Source organism: Hypomesus transpacificus, chromosome 4, assembly GCF_021917145.1.
Source record: "Hypomesus transpacificus isolate Combined female chromosome 4, fHypTra1, whole genome shotgun sequence".
NCBI lineage: Eukaryota > Metazoa > Chordata > Actinopteri > Osmeriformes > Osmeridae > Hypomesus > Hypomesus transpacificus.
The window spans coordinates 3,751,202-3,773,041 of NC_061063.1; the positions used below are offsets into that span (position 1 = coordinate 3,751,202).

A 21,840-nucleotide genomic window follows, 5' to 3' on the forward strand; every position below is an offset into this window, starting at 1 on the left:
AACCAGTGCTTGCCCTTGCTGGGAATAATCTCCACTCACCTCACCATCCATGACCCTCTGGGTAAACAGATCGTGGCCCTATGGGGGGAAAAGCAAACAAGCCAAAGCCCCACCTTGGTGGGGGGGTTTGGAGTGGCGGGGGGGGGAAATGATGCATGATGCCTGGCAGCTCCCACAGATTGCTTACGCAGCTGAAGTGGCTTGTGAACGCTCCCCGCCTCCTAAAGGGGGGGCCGTTTAATTAGAGTCAATCACAGTGACACTCTGCTTACCAGGCAGTGCTACAGCGAACACAGGGAGCCAGAGCCATCTCTCAGCTCGCACAAGAGCACTTTGAAACGTCACCTTTTGTACAAAAGGACAGTAATCTTGAGGACAATGGCTTACCAGCAGAGGCTTCAGACAGACCTGCTGAGGTCGGTCATCCCTTAAAGGAGCTGAAGCGCCCATCAAAACCAACAGGAGAGAAGAGAAAAACACACAGGTAGTGTGGAGTCCATCTTCGATGCCGTGGACAGGGACTGGCAAGCTGTTTAAGTGCACGGACCTACAGCAGTGAGGAGAGCCCACAGGTCGCTCAGTGTGAAGAGTTCATGTGGTTTCAGCCAACAGATGTGAATATGCCCAGACGGATGTGGAGCTTTGCACGGGTGACACCGCGGCAACCGCTCTTTCATATCAAAATGTAAACATTGTTTGATCTTCATGGACAGCCGTGTACAGTAGCTATGTGAGGCATTAGTCTCGAGGGGCTTAAAAAGAGAGACTCACTGACTGTCCATTTCATGTGACAGACAGAACTGTGGCCTAACAGAAAGAGGAAGAAACTAGTCCACACCAGAGATGTTTTACAAACAATATTCTAATGAGATCATTGTGATAAAAATGGGGCAAGTTCATGAGATACAAGATTCTGTAGATGTAACTTTTCACTTTCAAGATATTATAAACCTTCAACATGGTAATCAGCTCAGAGATAGCTGAGGGACACTGTGACCCTGCATTCAACTAATGTTTCTGCCTCCAGAGAATCGGTACAGTAGCTAAAATAAAACACAATATCTTGACAGAAAAGGTTGGGGGACGTCAACACGGGAGCTTCTTCACGAAACACGAAGGCATTGAAAGGTTAATGACAACAGAAGTCACCCGAGACACGCTGCAACCGCTTTTGGATGAGTGAACACATTAAGGATATGTAATATATCAACTAATACGAGGAGTATATAGGACTTACACTGTATTATAGTGAATGTTTGTCCTCTATTTTGGCCTGTTTGCAATGCTGCCAACGGATGTCAATAGAAAACACTGTAAAGGTCACATTTTATGGGGGGGGTGAACTTCAATCAATACACAATCAATAATTTGAAACAATATCTAGATTGGTTCTGTAAAAAGAAAGATTTTGTACAATAAAATACCACCACATACTCTGTGGAAGTTCAACTTGTCATAAATATCGAACAATATACAGTCGAGGAGATCGAGGCGAAGCAGCCATCTCTCATCAAGGTCAGACTGTATTCAATGTTGTCCTTCAAGTAAAGTTCACACCAATTATCCAGACGAACCTCTTCATCAAATCATCTAAATGGCAAATACTGAACTAAATGCTCTAGACCATAACTATCCTTTTGGTAGTGCTTTGGATAAAATTGTATCCATAAGGACTACTCAACACCAGTAATGAAGTATGAAATATACCTTATTTCAGTTAACAAAGGTAGACTTCAAACAAGACTCAGAACCTAGCTGCTGTCACATGACTTGAACTTAACTTATGATGTAGGTTTATACAGTAGCGCTAATGCAGTAATGAATTATTTATGTCTATCTGTTAGACAACACAAGGTATACATATGGTACTTATTTACACTGTACACGCTCAGGGTAAAAAAACGGAACCAAACGAAACGTTCTTCTCTCACCTCTTTAGCCTTAGACCCCAGCCTACACTGTGGGAAGTCTGTCTCTATTTGAAGTAGTTGAGCCCTGCCACGAGGAAGAACTTCTCGAGGAAGAGCTCCGAGTCGAGCACGGCGATGTGGGCAGCTCGGCCAATCAGAGTGTTGGCTGTGTTGGGCAGGGCGTGGAACACGTTCTGTCTGATTAACCTGCAGTCTGGGGCTCCCACCAGAGGCTGGAGCAGGTTGTTGATCATTTCTGTATACACCGGGCCTTCACATCCACAGATGGACAAGACAGACAGACAGACAGACAGACAGACAGACAGACAGACAGACAGACAGACAGACAGACAGACAGACAGGCAGGCAGGCAGGCAGGCAGGCAGGCAGGCAGGCAGACAGACACAGAGAAATTAGATCAAAAGGTGCCTGTTCTTTAGAATTTTTGAATGCTGACTGGAGGCAATTTGGGTCAACAGATATCAAATAAATAAGACTTTAGACCTTTATTGTGTGATATGTGTGAAAAGCCTCATTATAATGAGTTGTACCTCACATAGAGTGGCCCTCACTGCATGAGTCTGGACGATGAGCAGCCTCTAACAGAGATCCAAACCACCAGTTTACTGTGTGTATGTGTGTGTATGTGTGTAATGCTGACCTGTGGTCCTGTCTTTGAGTGCAGTCCTACACATCTCTATTCTGGCTGAGTGGAAGGGAACATAGCGGTCCTGCGGCGATGCAACTAACACAACGTTCTTGAAGAATTGGAGACCTGGAACGGCAGCGAGAGAAAACAAAGTGAATGTAACGAGAGAGAGTGAGTGTGCGAGCGAGTGTGTGCTTTATCACAACCTCCCAATCATCATCTTCTGACAGCCGTCGACTGATAAAACAACTCTCTTTTTTTTGTCTCCTGTCAGTGCGCTTTTTAGAGACTGCTCTTGGTGGGTTTCAAATGACAGGTTTTGGATCATTTTGTCAGCCTGACACAGCTCGGAGAGAGAGAGAGAGAAAAAAAACGTCGCTTCCAGTCTTATCTTCTCCAAGTCTCTGTGACAAACGGCTACTTTGTTGTTTTCACACAGTGGGGAGGCCTCTCTGAGTTAGCTGGCTTGGTGTGAATACGAGTCAGCTGACTCAGACAGAAATAAGACTAGACGACAACGTTTCTATGAACATTCGGTGGCTTCTCTCAGTGATCAGTCTACAGAGGAACATATTGGAGTAGCAATGAAATGTGTTTGTGCCATCTTTCGACTCCAGTACCTGGCTTCTGGCTTAGAAGGTAGAGGAATGTCTTTCGCGGGTCGGTGTGATCTCTGAAGGTGAGCTGCAGCAACGATCCCGACTTCTTCAGCTTCTGCATGAGCCACAGACCTGGAAAAGACGCGTTTGAATGTCACAAACACAACCTCTCCAAAAAAATGCCTCCAGAGCACGACAGCAGGGCGTATGATATGGAGTCTGGAGCCAGCTAAGGAGCAGAAGCACGCTTACGAAGCAGGGCGCCCCAGAGACTGGAGGTAGATGAGGAGCAGAAACACCCTAGCAGGTCAGCATAGTGCAGGATGCATGGTCATATCACACTGTCCATGTGGGGTCCACTCACCTGTGCTAACCAGAGTGCTGCTGTTGTACAGGGTTCCCAGGTGGGGGCCAGACAGAGACAGGAATGTGTGCAGTTTACACAGGTAGCAGCGGAAGCGTGGCCTCGTCAGCACCGAGCGGATGATGACGTTCCCCAGAGAGTGGCCAATAAAGCTGAGGGCCAGAGAAAAGAAACGCCACAGAGATGAACCTCATTTCTCACATCTATCTGCCGCTTACAGCTCAGCTCAGTGCTTGCTTGGCGCAGAGTAGCCCTGATCCACCGCAACGGTCCTCATTACCAAAAGACAGAGTGGAAGACGTTCCTCGATGTTCTCGGTACTTTAGCGGTCTAAAGCCCTTGTCCGTATCCATATATATATACAACTATAATTCAGCAAGTAAAACTTTCTTACTTGCATAATACATGCACTCTATGGTTTATGTTCCAGCTTTGTCCTCCAGTACTGGAAGACATGGTAATACGGCACAATGATGAACTATTCTAGTCACAGCAGTAAGATCCACTTCATAGACATGTCACATTCTTTAATGTAGCAGTACAGTAATAGCTGACACCACCCTGTACACCAGATTTGGGCAGCTCTTTCTCCCCTGTCTGCTCTGTAACTAAATATAGAGGCAAGAATGTGAACAGAGCCAGTTGCTGGAGGAAGCCCATTATGTTCATCGCTAAGACTAGCCCTCCAGAGTATAAACTCTAAACTAAGTTAACATACTGAAATAGCTGTTTCGTTCTGGCTACAAAGAAGGTGATTGGCACATTTACGGTTATTCATTTACACAATTAATTAATGTCCTAAATTGGAACCACAGGATAGAAAAACAAATTTTTGTTTTAGGAAATTCATTGTTTTGTGTCCTTTTAATTTTTTCTTTACAACTTGAACAAAAGGACAAAGGGCATAAATCTGCTGCCACCAAGTGGTTGAACTAGATTACTACAAGTGTTCATGTTCTTGTATACAGTATCTTCTATTATTAGATCAAACCAACATAATGGACTTCCGCTCTTGCTGTTTTCGTAAAGTATGTAGCCAGCAGACCTGATCCAGCAGTGTAAACGTTGAGAGGCTGACCTTATTCTGCCGATCGTCAGATTGTACAGCTGAATGTGCTGAATGATCTCATCTAGCAGTCTGTCCGTCATGGTGTCGAAATCTGCAAACGTGTCGGTCTGTTGGGCGGAGAGAGAGGGAACGTCAGCATTCTTTAAACGGTGCTGCATGACGGTTCATTCAGATAACATTCTCCCCACATGTCCAGACCTGACACGGTACCTCAGACCCTACCTGGTTCCTCTCAGACATGAGGAAGTCTAATCTCGACCCTGGTAGGCCCAACTCAATGAAGGTCTTGACCAGCCGTAGGTCAGCACTGTTTCCTGAAAGTGACAAAAGAAGACACAATGTTTAAACCACAATGTGGTAAATACATTTACACTCTACAGCGTCTGTTACGTAAGCTTCAGAAACAGGAGGTTAATCATTTTCAAAGACAACACATCCTCAATACAATGCAGTAACGTATGAAAATGTTGTACTGTACATTCAATTCTGGTATGTCCTGTATCAAGCTATGGGTCTGTTGAAAGCCAAATGTGACGGAAGTGAATGAGGAGGACAGTGGAGTGGCCGCGGGGCTCGTTTTCCTGCTGACTCACCATCCAGGCCGTGGACACACACCACCAGGTGGATCCCGTCCTCAAACTCCTCGTCCTCCTCTTCGGGGGGGAAGTAGGGCAGGTCGGACGCCAGCAGGGGCAGGTCGCTGTACAGGCTGGCCTGCAGACTCATCTCTCTCAGAAGATCCTCTTTGGCTTTGTAGAAACTGGAACGAGGGCAGCACAGTGGGCGAAGATGATGAAAGAGGGTGAAACGCGATCATAAATGTAAACAAGTTATGGCAACTCATTTGCAGTTCATGTATGTAGGATCAGACAAAAACATCGCTGGCTCTTTCTGCATCAGCCAGTCTGTTAGAAAGCGGGAACTCACTGCAGCATCCTCTCATTGGTCTCGTCCTCTAAACCCAGGGTGTTGGACGACGAGGAGATGATGCCAAAAGAGCCCAGGGGCTGATGGGTAATGGGGGAGGTAGCCTGGCGGGTGGAAAGGCCACTGATGGAGGGAGAGTCTCGGAGGACGGAGGAGAAGGGGAGACAAGTGGGGGCACAGGACACAGACATGTTGACCACTTCCACCACCTTCCTATTCATGAAGGCCAGGCCAGAGCTTGGGATCTTCGCAGTGGGCTTGCTATGACACTCCAGCGGCCGAGGCTCTCTCTCATTGGCTGCGAACCCGATAAGGTCGTCCAACCGCGCCGCGCCATTGGTTTGGGGATTGACGAGGTCAATGGGTCTGTGTGTGTTGTCGGCGTCCTGCTGGGGCAGTGGGGACACCTGAGGGTCATCCAGAAGGTTTTTGACCTCAAGATCAAGCAGCTTAATCTGGTTTAAACTTTGGCACCTGTTCCCGATCGGATAGGTCTTCGCTTCCACCATGTTTTCATGAGCACATGTCTTGGTTCCACAGCTGCAGGCTGCCAAAACCTCTGACCCTAACATCGCATGGTCTCCAAGACAGCTCGCCTTCTCCGTCAGACTGACTAGAGCTGTGCTTTTCACATCGGGACCCTCCATAGACGTCTGGAGCCGAAACGCTTTGGGGGAGTCGCTTAACGCTGCCATTATGTCCCGTGGCTCCTCATTCAGGCATGTATCAACAGGTCCAGGGATCTCTCTAGGACTGCTGGCACTCTCCCTCTGAGCTGTGCCTACCTCCAGGGATGCACCAGGCAGGCCAGCTTCAAGAAGATCTCCCTCCAGGATGTCCTCCAGTGAGGGTGGAGGCTCTTGGCTTCTCTCAAGGGGACCCCCGCCACCGGCAGCAAACGTGGAGGAGCACTCCTCCCACCCGTATCCGTTGGTCCCCTCGCTGTCCGTGTCCGGCTCCTGATTGGCCGGGCCCTGGTCCTCCTCGGTGTCTTCTGGGCTGCTGATCTGTGGGGCGGAGACGGACTTGGTGAGCTTGCTGAGCTGCTGCCTCTGGAGCTCCTCCTCCTCGTAAGGCAGCGAGCTGATGGAGGTGAGCGAGGCCTGGATACCCCCGAGGCTGCCGTTGCTCTCCGTCTGCAGACCCCCCTCCAGGGAGCTCCGGTGGGCCGCGCCGCGCCGCCTCACCAGCGGCTGGAGGATCTCGCGCTCGCTGGAGAAGTCCAGCGGAGGGCGCCCCCTCAGCACCTCAAGGGGCCAGGCCACCGAACTGGGCTCGCTCTCGATGCCCGAGTCAGAGATGACGGAGGATGAGCGCTTCATGATCTTGAAGCCGGCCGTTCCTCCCCGATAGTTCATCTCCCTCCTGAGGTTCCCAGTGAAAGGAGGCGTGACTGGCTGGTCTCTGAGAGGAGCCGGGTGGGTGGAGACACTACTCAGGGGGGCGTCTTCGCTCTCGTCATCTATCGACTGAGTCAGTGGCATGGCAACATCTGACTCTTCCCCATCCAACTCGCTCTTTCCTGCACTCCTGTTTTCGAGGACATCTTGACTGACAGAGTCATCCTCCCCTGTGAGATGACTAAAAGCTCGATCTTCACCACTAGGGTGTGAGTCAGTGGAGGGGTTGTGTTCAGAGGAGAGGACAGAGACCGCATCTCCCCGGTGGGGGTCTTCATCAGTGGGCCTGTCTGTGATGTACCTCAGCCCTGAACCAAGGCTCCCGTCTGGGTCTGGGTCCTGTTCTGACAGGGCCTGTACTTCAGGGTCCTGTTCTGACAGGGCCTGTTCTCCAGGGTCCTGTTCTGACAGGGCCTGTACTTCAGGGTCCTGTTCTGACAGGGCCTGTTCTCCAGGGTCTTGGTCTCCAGGGTCTTGGTCTCCAGGGTCCTGGTCTCCAGGGTCCTGCTGCTCTGCTGGGCCTGCCTGTGAGGGCTCTGGGCTCTCTTTATCCAGAACGAGGTCCTGGAGACTGCTAATGCTGCTGGTGCTCCTGCTCTGCCCACCGATCAGAGAGACGTAGGCGGGCAGGTCCATGCAGTCCTCGGTGTCGGAGGCCTTGTGGGGTATTGCTGGTGAACTGGCTCCCTGGCCAAGCTCATGAATCCCATTGGTAGTGATGGTAGAAGGGTCCGAGGTGGCCTGGTTATCACTCCCAGCAAGGGTTGGCACATGTGCTCCCCACTCTACAATCACAAATCAACAGGATTAATAGGATCGAACCAAATTGTCTGTTACAGAGCTTACAATACAACAATTACCCATTTTAAAGACAACTTAAAAGGGGATAGTCCATCCAAGTAGCATAGCAATCTAGAATGAGGATATTCACCTGTGCAAGGAGACTCTACGTATCTGTCTTCAAAGATGATGGGGAGGCTGTTCCAGTCTCCGTCTATGTCCAGGCATTCCACAGGTAAAGGCGGCATTCGAATAAGATAGTCAGAGCTACGTACCTCTGAAGCCATCTGCCCATGTTTGTTGATCCTGTAACAATAACACAGGTGAACATGACACAGAGAATTGTCCCAGAGTTGCCACAGAGCTATCACAGAGCTGACATGGAGCTGTGATGGGGCTGTTAAAGCAGAATCTTAGTACTTACAGCTCTTCTTGGAAGGTGAGGGACGTCTGTTTGGAGTGCTCAGTGAAGAAGTATGCTTCTGAAAACCTCCTTACCTGAAACACAGCCAACCACATTCTCAGTGATGCGCATCCCATACACGTTATACAATGGCCAATTTGTGGAAGTAAAGAATGAAAAGAGGTGAAGGAAAAAAGGAGTTTGATCCAAGCTATGAGAGACAATGGATTAGGTACACTCTTTCTTGCTGTTCTCCCTCTACTATAATCACGGAGTAGGTGTTAATTGAAATCCTAACTAGCAGGGTAGCAGAATAAAAATATCCCTGCAAGGTAATCTCAGCCAAGCAGGTTGATTATTCTCTGACAAAGGAGAAGAAAACGTCGTCAAATACAAGAGCCTAGAGCCCTGCTATATTAAGGAGCAGATTGGGAATACTGTAACGTTAACATTAATCATTCAAGTGATTAGATGTAAATTGCATTTGGATTCCGTGCCTGTATCTAGGCACGCCACTTGGGTGGGGGGGTGTAAGTCCTATCACACACTGGAATGTAATTCATGTTTTACAACCAGGGAAGGGGTGGGGGTGGGGGGTCGCTCTGAGGGCTGGTGATGAGGGAGTCTCACCCTGAGTGTGTGATGCTCCTGGGCTAGGTAGGACAGGATGTGGGGGTTGGGTACGGCCGCCTCCAGGAACTGGCTCCACAGAGCAGTCAGCTGGGAGCAGAGCTGGCTCACGTCTCTGCTGACCTGCTCAGCCACCTTCTCGTGGCAGCCCTGCAGCTAAGGCAGGAAACAGAGGGAAGCCAGAAAGGAAGAGATTAGTGGAGAAGTCTTGCCAGTCTATGACACTGCGAAGTACCAACGAAAGCAGGTAGTTAAGGTAAGGTAGTTTAACACAGATGACTTGACAGATTTCTTTTCAAATTGAAGTCTATTTATAAACTTACCTGTAATTCTATTGTCATCTGATTTAGGGTCTCTTCCACAGGTAGCTCCTCTGTAAAGAGAAATGTATTCATGGCAACATGCAAGACCTTTGCTCACACACCGTATCACATTAGGGAATGGGTTTTTCACTGTTGACATGTCTACAAGCCTGTGATGAACCATCTTCAGCTGGCCTCACCTATCTCCAGTTGAGGCAGCTGGGGGATCTCCTTCATCAGAGTGGTGAAGTAGGAGCGCAGGCCTCGGAGAGCCACCAGCAGGAGGCGACAGAGTCTCCGGTGCCACGTGTGAGCTCTCTGCAGGCAGTCCTCGCTGGGTACGTAAAAACTCCCCTGAGGAGACACAGAGGAAACAGTTCAACAGTTAAACAACCATCTCCTTTGATGACCAACGGGGACACATGCTTGAGTTATACAGCCTACGCTAGGAAGGTGCCTGTGAGCTTGTTACTGACTGAGTGTACGAGGAACTCCTCTCTGTGTTCACACAAGTGTCTTAAACCAATGGAGGATCAAATATGAAAGACATAAAAACCACTTGTAAAGAAACAGACTTGTAACCAGAATTATGAGGAGCCTAAGTCATTTGAGGATGAACCCGTTATTACAGCAGAAATGATCTAAAGGAATGACATTGTAATGGCAGCACAACCAATTGTAAAACTCATTTAGTTTGGATGCCTCATTCTTGCCAGAAGATGGCACTCTAACCACAAAGCAACCATACTCAAACTTCTTAAGACATCACATTCTAAGCCAACCTTGTTATTGCAGTCCATACTGACAAACTTTGATAGTAAAATGTGGTATTGTAGCCCACTGACATGACACACACTTGCCAGGCTGTCATCTCTGCCAGGTGACAGTCCAAGTGTCGGGCCAGCCCAGTGGGCTAGGCTTCGGGCCCGGGGTCAGCCCACCTCCCCAGGTTCATCCTCTGGCTGGGAGGTTTTACCAGCGCCAAAGGGACTCCGTTTTAAAGGCATGTAATGCCTGTGTATCTGTGGATGTACTATAATTTGCTGGAGGCTGGTAAAGCACCAGCCCTATCATCATACCTGAGCGTGCTCTGTAATTGCAGCTCAGTAGCATCCCCACACCAGGAAGGAACATCTGTATGTTTACTTTCATAATTCTTTTTACTGTTATGGGGCCTTGGTCCATGGAGCCTTGGAGCGAAGGAGCAAAGCAAAATAACAATTTTTTGAACCGGTCGTTATCTTAAAAATGAGTTTTTTCTTTCCTGACAATGCATTAGGGGCTGACCTGTCTCTCATCCCACTAAACAGCCTGTCCGTATAGACTGCATTTCTTAAAAATACTTTCTTCTCTCACTACAGTGACACTGCAGTCTCCTTAGTAAGAGACCTGACTGTGTGTGACAGGAATACCAGGATGAGTAGTCGGATGGTACACTGCGTGCGGTGGCTGTTGCCGAGCACCATGGGAAAAGTAGACATAGGGGGTCCATCTGTTTACCATGGCGAGACTCGCTCTGTATTTCAGTACAAGGGAAATAACATGGACAGACATGCCTCTACTTAGTGAGACACGTTTATGTCGTATAGCACGAGGAATAGGCTTTCTGTCCGCCAACTTAGAGAGGTTTAACTTGCACAATTTCATCTGAAGATATTCTTGCGAGAGAACTGTAGGCTACACTCATTAACCCTCAAAAGGGCCTGTAACCCTCGAGGCCCCAACTACAGTAATAATCTGTCTCCAAAAAAAAAAGAAAGATTGGATTGAGATCTCTCATGCACATCTTTTTATAGCTCTGTGGCGTTCTGGCCTAAATGATTAAGAACACACCTTTTTCTTTCACCCGTAGACTGGTAACACCACGTTTCAGCTGATCCAGGTGGAATATCTGCAACAAACACGTGGCGGGCTTTGGCCATCACAACGCTCTTAATAACGACGGTAACTAAAAGCAGGGTGGAAATGCATTGGGTCGGCCGGGGGAAAGTGCTGAGAAACGTGCTCCAGCCCCCAGGTAGGAGCCTCTAAATAAATAAAGGTGGAGGGGAGACGGGATCACTCGGAACACATTTCACCTGCAGCGACGTGGAACGTGGCCGTTAGCCGGAGAACTCATTACCGCGATCAAACGTTGCTCCCCTGCTAGGCTAAACGCAGCGCTTATTAAAGCTCTCGGTCGGGGTGGGTGTAAAAAACAGGAACAGGGGGGGGGGGGGGGGGGGGGGGGGGGGGCTGTCCGGGCACTCGTTAAGGTTTACAGTGCAGGCTGTGACGTCCGCAGGCAGGCCCAAGGAAGAGAGACGCGTATGAAAACCAACTAGTACTGAAGCGGAAAAAATATAACTAACCAGTTGGACCCAAGGTAGAGGCTGGCCCGTACAGGAAATTTCCGACATAGTACACGTCGTAACAACCTAATGAAAAATAGTTTCTCCGTTGGACGTTTCTCCTTCTCCCACACCACGAAGGAGCATGAAAGTGTTCATGGCAAATCACTCTCACTGCACAACGCCGACCGCGCCCTGACCACTTAACAAGCCTTAATGCCTTGTGAGTCAGATAAGAGGACGACACCATTAAAACAAAGGAGAAAGAGCATCTTCACCTGAGGCCAGCTGTGGGTCCTGCCTGCCCAAGCATACAGGTTAATTAGAAAACAATAGGAGGTGAAAAACTGGAGCACATCAGCTCTTATCTCTGGGTGGCCTACTAAAACGGTCTATAATGACCAGGGGATCTGACAGATGATCCAGCAGGGAACTGGGTGCCTGATGAACTCCATGGTGACTATACCTCTGTGATGACAGGTTTGCAGTATCCAGCCCCGAACATGAGGTTTTCTATGGACATGGCGGATTGGTCGCTTCCGCTTTCTGGAGAGCCCTTGCCAAGCCAGGCGCCCTTGCCTGTCCGTGCAAAACTAGAGAGATAGAGAGAGGGGGCATGTGATTGAGAGGGACTGTGAGGGAGAGAAGTTACCCTATAATGCAATCAATAAATCTCTGCTGTAATCAGTGTAATGGATGACTAAACATTTGGGTGAAGGTATCGGCAGCTGGATTCATCACGTAAGTGTTTGGAAAACTATTAATTCAAGTAGCCGGAGAATGCAATTTCAGAGCAGGCTGCCAAATCAAACAACAAGTGTGCTGAGCCGCAGATAAGCAGGACTTGACTTGCAAAGTGCTGTACAGTCATACAAAAGTCCACCCATTCGATCCCGGCGGACTTGCATGGGGAAAACTCCTGTTTCCATAAAACAAGTCTACAGACTCCTTCGGATGGAGAACCTCCACTGAGGCATGTTTTAGTTCAGGGGTCGAAGCGAAGCCACATTTGCAGCTCTGCATCTCTGTGGTGGACTACCTGATGAGTGGTTGATGTAAGGCCACCAGGGAGGCATGTATGGACACAGAGATGACGGACAGGTGGAAGTAGTCGAACATGACAGGAACATGGTGGTGGAGCCCCTTCCTGGGGTGGAAGTGTAGGCCCAAGGTACGACTGCTTATCACAGGCACCGTCGCTATCTCTTCCAGCCTGGGAGACAGTAGACGACAGAGGAGGGCTTGTTGAAATCTTATAATACAGTTAGTGATGTGTGATGCAGCACTCACTAACACACTTAAAGCTAGTGTTGGATAACTAGCTAGCTTGTTGGATAACTGTTTTCCCGAGGTGAGAAGACTGTTCAGAGGTCTGTCATGTGTTTTTAAATGAATGTCCCATCCCCGAGTCTAGACACCTCAGTGTGATCGTTCCTACCTTCGACTCCACCCCCTGTCTCAGTGCTAGAGGCATTTCCCTGACTTGAGACCATTAACATTTGGACTTCTGTTCACTGATGAGAGAGCCGGACAGAGATAAAGAAAGACAGATCGAAAGGAGATAACTAAGAAGTGGATTGGCTATGCCACTTGCATCCAATCCAAAGTGTGAAGGTGGGTGCGTGTCTCATCACTGAGTGTGCATACTGTGTGTTGTAGCTTACTGTTGCTCATTGTCAGTGAAATGCAGGTCCAACTTCAGCTGGAAATCGACTTCGCTCAAAGCCTCCTCTAACTGGGAACAGAAACGACACAGAAAACTGTTATTTTATAAGACACCATGAAATACACAACAATTTCATACATGTAGATGCATAAAAGCAAACTTAATCCAATTTTGTGTTGGCTGTGAATAATAGAAAATGATGGCTGAGATGGAAATTCTGTTTAGATCAACAGTTTAAGAAACAAACAACTATTGAAAACAATGTGTCGCCTCTGCCAATTATGGAGCAAAATGTTCTCTAACTCCCCCGTGTACCTTTGTCACTCCAAAACACACACACACACAGACACACACAAGCACACAAATTGTATTCATTCTGTTAAGCTTGTGTGACACAAACACACACAGGCGTCAACATCAACCCTACAAGAACAAGCAGTGTTGTCAGAGCTATTGATATTTGGATTGAACGCGCGCAAACACACACAGAGGAAATGGAGGGGTATTTTGGTCTGTGTAATCTCCGTTAGAGAGGAGCAGATAACCTCTATGGGGGTAATGAGGAGGAGTCAGGGAAAGCTGACAGCTGAAACCTGATACACCTCCAGGGCCACTGTCACATCTACATAAATGTGTAATAATACATGTAATGACATTTCTAAAATTAAGACACCTGAGGTGAACATGTCGACACTAATGCAGTCTCTATATTCTGACAGAATCTGAATTATTTTAATAACAGTTCAACATTTATTTATTGAGCTGTGCAGTCACGAATGCTCAAGAAGAGCTATTTGAGGATCGGAATACAAAGGTAAAGTCCTGGGAAGAGGGCTGAGGCAGGATGCTGGAGCGTGTGGATGACTGGTCTCCAAGCAGGGCTGTTTCAGTGTGCTTCAGCTCCCATCTTGGATCCTGCCTGTCACCCCTGATCAATCTGAGCCCACCCACCCCCTCCTCTCCTCAAAGCAGCAACAACACCAGACACACTGGATATTTGGGGTCATGCTCACAGCGCAACGGCAGAGTACAGAGATCATCAATAACTGTCTGGCAGGTTTGCACGCTTGTATGAGACGGTGGATTTTCGAGCCGGTTGTCTCATTTGATGAAGGTCCTTGCGGACAAATACGTCATTGTGTTTTTTTATTGATCCACCCCAAAATTGGGGGGGTGGGGTGAAGGTCTGCAGTAAGATGTTTTTCTCTCCACGTCATCCATGTATGCCAGGGAATGCTGGAGGGTACGTCTGCCAATTACAATAACTCACCCTCTCTCCATCCAGCAGCAGGTGGACCTTGAAGGTCATGCTGTCATTTACTGCGATTTCCTCGTTCCTGTAGAGGATCTGAAAGATCCTGCTGAACACGGCGCCATCGTAGACGCCCGAGGAACTGAGGCTGCATTCACCTGGGGATGGAGCCAGCACACACAGCACACACATCAGACAGGAGAAGAACCGCCTGAATGAGATCATGTAGTGACACACTGATTCACCATTCCATGAGACAGAAACTACCATATAGGTGTTCAGGCATTCACATATAAAGCCTCAATTTGATGATGATATAAGGGCCCAATATGATATCCGGTGAAAACAGAATTCCTTTTCATGCATGATTATACTGTGATAGTCAGTGTTGCTCTCTGGTGGTGGGAGAGAGACACAAGGCTGGCGGGCGACACACTGGGTAAAGCCTTTGAAGGGAAGAGCCCCACTGAGCAAGTGCTCTCTTTCTCCCCCGCTACTTCATCCCCTCTCCCTCCTATGCCCCCCCTTCCCTCTCTCTCTCTCTCTCTCTCTCTCTCTCTCTCTCTCATTCTTGCGATCTCTCTCTCAGCAGGCTTCCCCTGATAGAACAGTCGCCACACGACCCGTCAAGCAGCCATCACGAGCAAGCACCCCTCTGGTCATAATGTCTCATGGATGAGGAAATGCTGTTGTTTCTGTCTAATTAAATTGCTTTTTCCATTCAAGTCAGACTAGGTATTGATCATTTCAGAAATTATATGTACAGGGAATACTATTTTGTAGTTAGATTCAGTGAGCCAGTAAGCGATTCACTGGTGTGTGTTGATATTGCACAGTGCTTTCATTTCCTTCCCAACCAGTCTCGTAGCTCCAGTATGAAGATCAAGAAGACTTTTGTTAACACAGATTGGACGATAGACTGCTTGCTCTGGGCTCATTTAAAAACATTGCATTTCAAGTTAGTATCTAAAGGGGGAGGGAGCAGGAAGGGAGAAGAGCTGGAAAGTCTATAAATCTTATCTGCTCAGAGTTGTACATTATGAAGGTGGTCCACTGCCTCATCGCTTCAAATACACTCTTTCACTGCTCAGGGACTGAGCTTTACTTTCAACTTTGTGTTCTAAAGTAAATTCGAGAGCTCTGTGGACCTCTGTGGAAACACTAGTGCACGGCAAAACCAAAACGACAGGGGGGCACGGCTGTGGCCGCGACAAAAAGAGTATTCTAAAAATTAATATACTGAGGTTTGAGTGCAGAAAGTGTATCTTTTAGATAAAAAAGAATGTTATAGCCTACCAAGCTTTGAATTAAAAGAGACCCAGAAATTGTACCTTGTACTATGGTGGACATGTTTTTTTGCTAGTAACTTGGCAACCATACTGATATTTGTATTTATTTGGTATGTTATGTAAATGTAAGTATTATAAAATGTAATTTTCTTGCTACGGAGGGAATTAAAAACATCCCAACCTGCAATCACTGTATTTTTCTGTATTCACAGCTATTAACTGCCCAAAATCAGCACAAGCAGCAATACTTCCTGCCCTAGAGTTGTTCGAAGAGCACACACAACTGAAATGTCAAACACACAATTTCCCAGAGAGCATTGGGGGCAGGGATTATTTCCTGTGTCTCATTGGGATAAAAAAAAAAAAATCCTGGATGGACTGTACACTGGCTGGCTACCTGGCTGGCTGGTGCATTATGGGTATGAGGCTGTCTGCAAGGCTTAATATGTGACCTTGTGAGGGGAAAGGCAGCAGCAGACGGGAGGGGGGGGGGCTGCGGTTAAGCCCTCCAATTAGAATATGGACACAGCCTTTCTGTACGCTGCTGCAATTTAGCACACCGTACACACACACACATATCCTAGATCTCCGGCCTTGTAGCCGAGCAGGAATCCACCCCACTGTGGGATGTAAGGGGATCTTATTGTTTGAGGACATTATCGTTTTCACAGAATGTTCTGTCAATACTACGTTTATAGCTCAGTGTCTCCAAATGTTTTTGACATGTTACTGGTGATTGAATATTCTCAGAAGACTTAAATGTTTATGTAGTAAGCTATTGTGCGACGCAAGCAGGACCAGAGCAAGCGGATTTCTACCTAACCTGCATTGTTCAGTTTCCACTGAGATGTAAACACAGCCTAGTTCAGCCTACAGTTCAGGGAGCGCAAAATACAAGATTCACAATGCTAAGCTCCGCTGTTACTCAGCAGTGTCCTAGCCTGACATTATTGAGTTATTCTTGTGACTATCTTATGTCTGTGTCAAAGTCAAATCTCAATGTTATAGAAAGGGTTTTCACAACCAGGCATTCCTTGCCAAAGAACACGCCCCCACCCGCATGCACGCATGCATGGAAGCACACACACACTGCTCCCTGCACTCTGCTCCAACTATCAGGGGCTATAAATAGCCTATATTACTGCAAATCGGTATTGCCAGTGTTGGTGGTGCCTGCGTATTCTGAAGAACAGATCTGGCCGGTGGTTTCTGTTTGGTTTCACTACTAAATAGATTAAATTACAGTTTATTACACATGCATTTCACTATTTAACCTCAATACATTGTGCAAATATTGTTTGTGGTACTGCACCACAGAACACAAGCAGATAGCAATTTTTTTTTCTCCAAACATTTTGTCTCACATTCTGCAGTTCTCTATTGCAATTGACCTAAAGGGAAATACAAGCCTGGGATCTCTTTCTGATAAGACAATTATTCTATTTCAGGAACAGCTCACAAAATCACGAGGGAGATATTCCAACAAAAACTGAGTTAATCACTCTGATTTTGAAAATGAGTTTCCATGTAAAAGAAAAAAGAAAGAACAGCTAATAAACATGAGACAATCACAGCAAACGCTTTTCATCAGAACAAAACTCATAAAAGCCACACTCAAATTAACGATTCCATCCTTTAAGAAGACAATCAATTTACAGCTTTGTCTCTGGTCCTTAAGCAATACTGCTATTCTTCAAATGAAAGCCAACTTGTGCAGGCAGAATATTGTCAAAGAGGGCCTTTGGGCCACAGTATCCAGCCATAGGCTTGGGCGCAAAGACAGGTAGTTACCGGCTGGTGTTTGGATTCCTGTACGGAGGGAAACCTTTAGTTAGGTTCCTAATAGAGGATTTTTAAATGGGTCTTAACAGATGTCATAACACCAGGGAAAATCTGAACAATAAGGGCGGACAGAAAGAATGTGGGGGATACAACGTTTTCTTTTTGCTCAAATCACACAGACATTTCACCGAGGGCTGTAAAACTGTTTGCTTGAAAACAGACTAAACCCGCTTTAGGAAAAAACGTTTCCCACACAACACTATCTGGTTGCAATACCACGCACGTGCACAATAAAAAGCTGTCACCTTTAAAGATGACTGTTCTCAGAACACTTCAAAGACAACTCGGTCCTACAGAATGTATGTCATTTGGACAAAGAATGCAGATCACAACAGAAGATTGTTATCACGAGACTATGTGGGACCCTGTGTCATGCGAGTGTGCTTTTCCCAGACTCATCCCCCCCAGAGCTTCAGAACAGGAGCTGCTTGTCAACATCAACAGAACTCCACTTCAGAACCTACTCTCGAATTTAGGCAGTCCTAAATCTGTGGGACTCACTCTCTAGTTTCCTGCTGGAGACGTGGAATATTCTGGATTATGGTGATGAGGTGTTTAGGACTCAAAACATGTAGCAAAGTTTGAAAGTGTGTGAACTCCTGACGATTTCATTAGCACACAGAAGAAAGAAGCTATCTGCAGCCGGCCTATGGGCTGCAGTTCTCAGAAACAGTGTGTTGTCTTTGATGAAACCTCACAGGTTTAGAATATGGTTATTCTCGCCATCCTCCCACAGTCAGACAACAAATGCAAATACGCATTGATGAATCAAATCATGAAAATATGGACTTCACTGTTCATACTCATATCCAGAGAAGTCATAACAATATAACAAATACAAATAATGCTGATAGCATGCCCTAAAGAGGCCAAATCAATGGCCAATGTAACACATTTGCAGAAAACAACTTCCCTATAGCTTCCTCTGTCTTTAATACAAATATACTAACGCTGCAGTACAAATGACAAGACCTCAGTTATTTTTTTTACCTGTATTCCCCTTTGTTGTTGCTATCAACCTGTGTGGCACACGAGGTGATACCTTCAATCCAGCTCGGACCTGGTAGAATCTGAGAATAAAACGACATCCGGAATCAATATCTGCCACATACAGTACAGAGCATACCGCATATTTGCACTACACATTGCAATAAACAACTAAAATCATGAGTGTTGAGACATTTGAACAAGATACATGCCAGGACAAATGGCCTAGAAGTGGCCTGACGGTCATGTCAAACAACAGTGGACAGGACTTGTACAAATGTAGCTGAATATTTAATGAGGAGAAGATAAAATGGCAATAAATAATGAATCCTACATAGTAATGCTCATCCATTTAGAGTGAAGCCAAGGCTGAAGAGCAATACATTACTATACATTATAGTTGCTAAAAACATTACCATTATATCTGCACTGAAAGTACTGAAAGTGTGCTTTGCGTATATTGGAAAATTGTGACTTGCACACAGAGCGGAAGATTAGGCGGCGGTGTATTGAAAGAGACGTCTTACAAAGGTCACTGACGGGTTGGAGAGAAATTGGTTAAAAGCACATGGGTCCACAGGGACACATTGGCAGTCTGAGAAAGCAATGCTTGGCTGTGAACACAGTCATCGCATCCATGTTTTTGCGACCGACAGGCTCACAGATGGAGGCGTGACAGTATAGAGTGGCAAAGAGGTTTTGAGGGTCAATAAATAAATAAGGGTAGTGTTTGTCTGGCATACACTTGGAGATAGCTCAGTCAATGCTCAGTGGATTGACTGGTTGGAGCCCACTGTAGAGCAATTGCTGTTTACAGATTCTTAAGGGCACAAACTACCCAAATAGCTGGGGTTAGAAGATCATTTTAAAGCAATTGCACAGCAAGGATAAGGTATCCAATTTCAGTTTATTGTTAGACCAACATTTGATGGCCAATTATGGCAAATTAAAAGGTCAGCAATCTTATCAATCTCTTCTGCTTTATAAATCAAATGCAGACTTAATCAGTGAATTAATGCAATCCGTTTAAAGCAGCATGGATTTCTCTGAAGTCCACTGCCAATGTTTATTTTCAACACTTTTACTGTATACAATTTGTAAGAATTCTACTTTACCGCCTTACAATAACAAATGACACTCATAGTGGTCAGTGACAGAGAGGGACCTGCCAGCTCGTCATGCCCTTTTTCCTCTTTGGGGCACAAACATGGCGGCCAGTAAAATCAGATATACTAGTGCACTCAACTGAGGAGATTAGTATGAGAAAGCTTTAGCTTTCCTCGTTTGGGGTGGGGGCAGGGGAGGGGGGTCAGAGGGTGTGTGGATCAAATCTCAGTAAAGCTGGCATTTCAAAGAGCCCCCAGCCAACCAGATGCCAGTCTCTAATCTCCTCACAGACACATCATACTCTATAGTATAAAATGACCTTATTCTATCCTTATCATTGAGATTGTTTACCGGAAATCTGAAGCAGTCTGTCACATAGCATTGAACAGTATTTGAACCCTCATACTTAACTTATTCATGTTTCAGTTATATAGCATACTAATTACTGCTAGGCACAGGCAAGTTTGTATCAAGCAATATAGTACTAGCCTAATGGTCTTAATGTCTAAAAAATATGCTCACCCTCTCTGGAAGAGATCCACATTGTGAAACTTGTGCAACTCTACAGAAAACTCCAATGTTCCCTGTACTTCAGACATGATACATTCCAGTTCATCACCTGTCAAAACAGAACAGAACAAATCAATACAACACTGCGGTGCTTGGTTCAAAATGGGAAAAAATGAACAATTACATTAAATATCTTCACATCGTTTTTGTGATGGTTATACCTCACAGTGGGAACCTTGGTCTGAATACAGCACTACCGTGTTCCTAATTGAGTCATCAGAGGAAGGAGTGATGGCCTTGATACAAGCTACTCAGGAAGCGGCTCCGCTGAACAACAGGGCACCTGGCAAACAGAAGCCCAGAACATTAAGATGAATGAAGCAAAGAAGCCCAGTTGGGATTTTCAGATGTTCATGAATGGAGGCCGAACACAGAACTCAGCTACTCGTCTCCTGTTGAACCTGTTTCTGTAGTTTTCTTACGAGGACGTTCCATCGCAATGCTGCTCACAAAAGCACTCACTGTGTGTACTATTTGTCTGTGGATTCATGTTTCTGGTACTTTTTTGTTGACACCGTGAAATGAGTCAATGTGCAAATGATCCGTCTTTGTGATGCTGCTCAGTCACATTTCTGGGTTGTCCGCTGTAAAGAAACATGAGCAGGAGATGGAAATAACCCAGTCTGCAGGGCACATACTTTGTGTTTACAGTGGTGTGCACATCCTCATTATACCAGAATACAGAAGATCAAAACACTGTGAGGAGTGTGTCAATCACCCTTACGGCCAATTAAGCAATGTTCTCTGGCAACAGTATTTACAATCCTTGAAAATCATTTTATCCGCATAACTAGACTACTTCATGCTATACCGACCGTTTGCTTTAAATGTGGGTCTATCTCCCAGCAGAATTATTTAGACACTGATTCAGACACAAAATAGCAAATCTGGTGCCTCTGCACTTCTCCAACAGCTATCACCTCTAAGAAACAAAATAACGATTGTTCCTACAGTGCATTAGTTGACCGCTGATGAAAATGGCCAGGGGAAGGGAGAAACTGTAAGCGACAGAGCCTACTCAGCTCTGCTGACTTGGCGTCTCGTGTCACTTTGACAGGTGAGGGGGTGTGTCTGTACCCACCCCCCCCACACACACACACACACACACACACGCACACAACTTACCACTGACAACTGTATTAAAGGTTAATATATAGGGCGGTGAGCTTTGTGCTGTGTCAGTGGGCCCACTGACACAAGCAGTCACATTGTAGTAACAATGACCTGTCTTCTGGCCACTGACCTGCCAGCCTTGGAACTTAGCTGTGAAGAGGAGTGTGGAAGAATATTGTTGCTCCAGTGGACTTGTTCTAAGGAGTTTGGCCATTTGTTATGTCTCATTAGTTAAACTTGTCATACAAACAGCCTCCCCTTCCTTCGTCATTCACTTTTGGCTGTGCTTCAGAGTCCAAAGAAGGATTGGAGTGCTTCTGCTGCTCCGTGACAAGCAGGTTACAGAGGGGAAAATGAACACTGTGTTCTTGACGGAGCGTGGACCCAGAGGCTGAGGCTGCATGATTCAGTCTCTTTACAAACACACACACGCACACACACACACTCTTTTCCTCTCTCCCCCAATAGAGCAACTAGACCATCTTCTCACAGCCAGCGTAGAGGCAAAGGCCACGTTCTTTCCTGATTGTTTGTACCTCTGCCGAAATGGATCAATAACTCAAAATCTGGGGGCCATTCAATGAGTCAGAGAATCATGAGAGGTTTCAAGTGTAACTCTTTACCTCCTTCCTTTTCTGTACTACATGTACA

At 46.4% G+C, this 21,840-nt stretch overlaps 1 protein-coding gene across 1 annotated transcript; it reads right to left on the reverse strand.

Annotated features, from left to right (window-relative positions):
• Window positions 1–891: 891 nt before the first annotated feature.
• On the reverse strand, window positions 892–20,105 carry fam135b (family with sequence similarity 135 member B). Its single transcript, XM_047019398.1, has 21 exons — window positions 20,029–20,105; window positions 18,403–18,482; window positions 14,300–14,439; window positions 13,028–13,098; window positions 12,403–12,576; window positions 11,830–11,956; window positions 9,234–9,387; window positions 9,055–9,104; window positions 8,732–8,887; window positions 8,123–8,196; window positions 7,850–8,004; window positions 7,477–7,703; window positions 6,304–7,317; window positions 5,519–6,228; window positions 5,185–5,351; window positions 4,814–4,905; window positions 4,601–4,698; window positions 3,523–3,674; window positions 3,180–3,290; window positions 2,572–2,685; window positions 892–2,181 (listed from the first exon to the last, which is right to left on the reverse strand). The coding sequence occupies exons 1-21, from the start codon at window positions 20,103–20,105 to the stop codon at window positions 1,976–1,978; spliced, it is 4,149 nt and encodes a 1,382-aa protein (XP_046875354.1). The 3' UTR covers window positions 892–1,975.
• Between the last annotated feature and the right edge of the window lie 1,735 nt (window positions 20,106–21,840).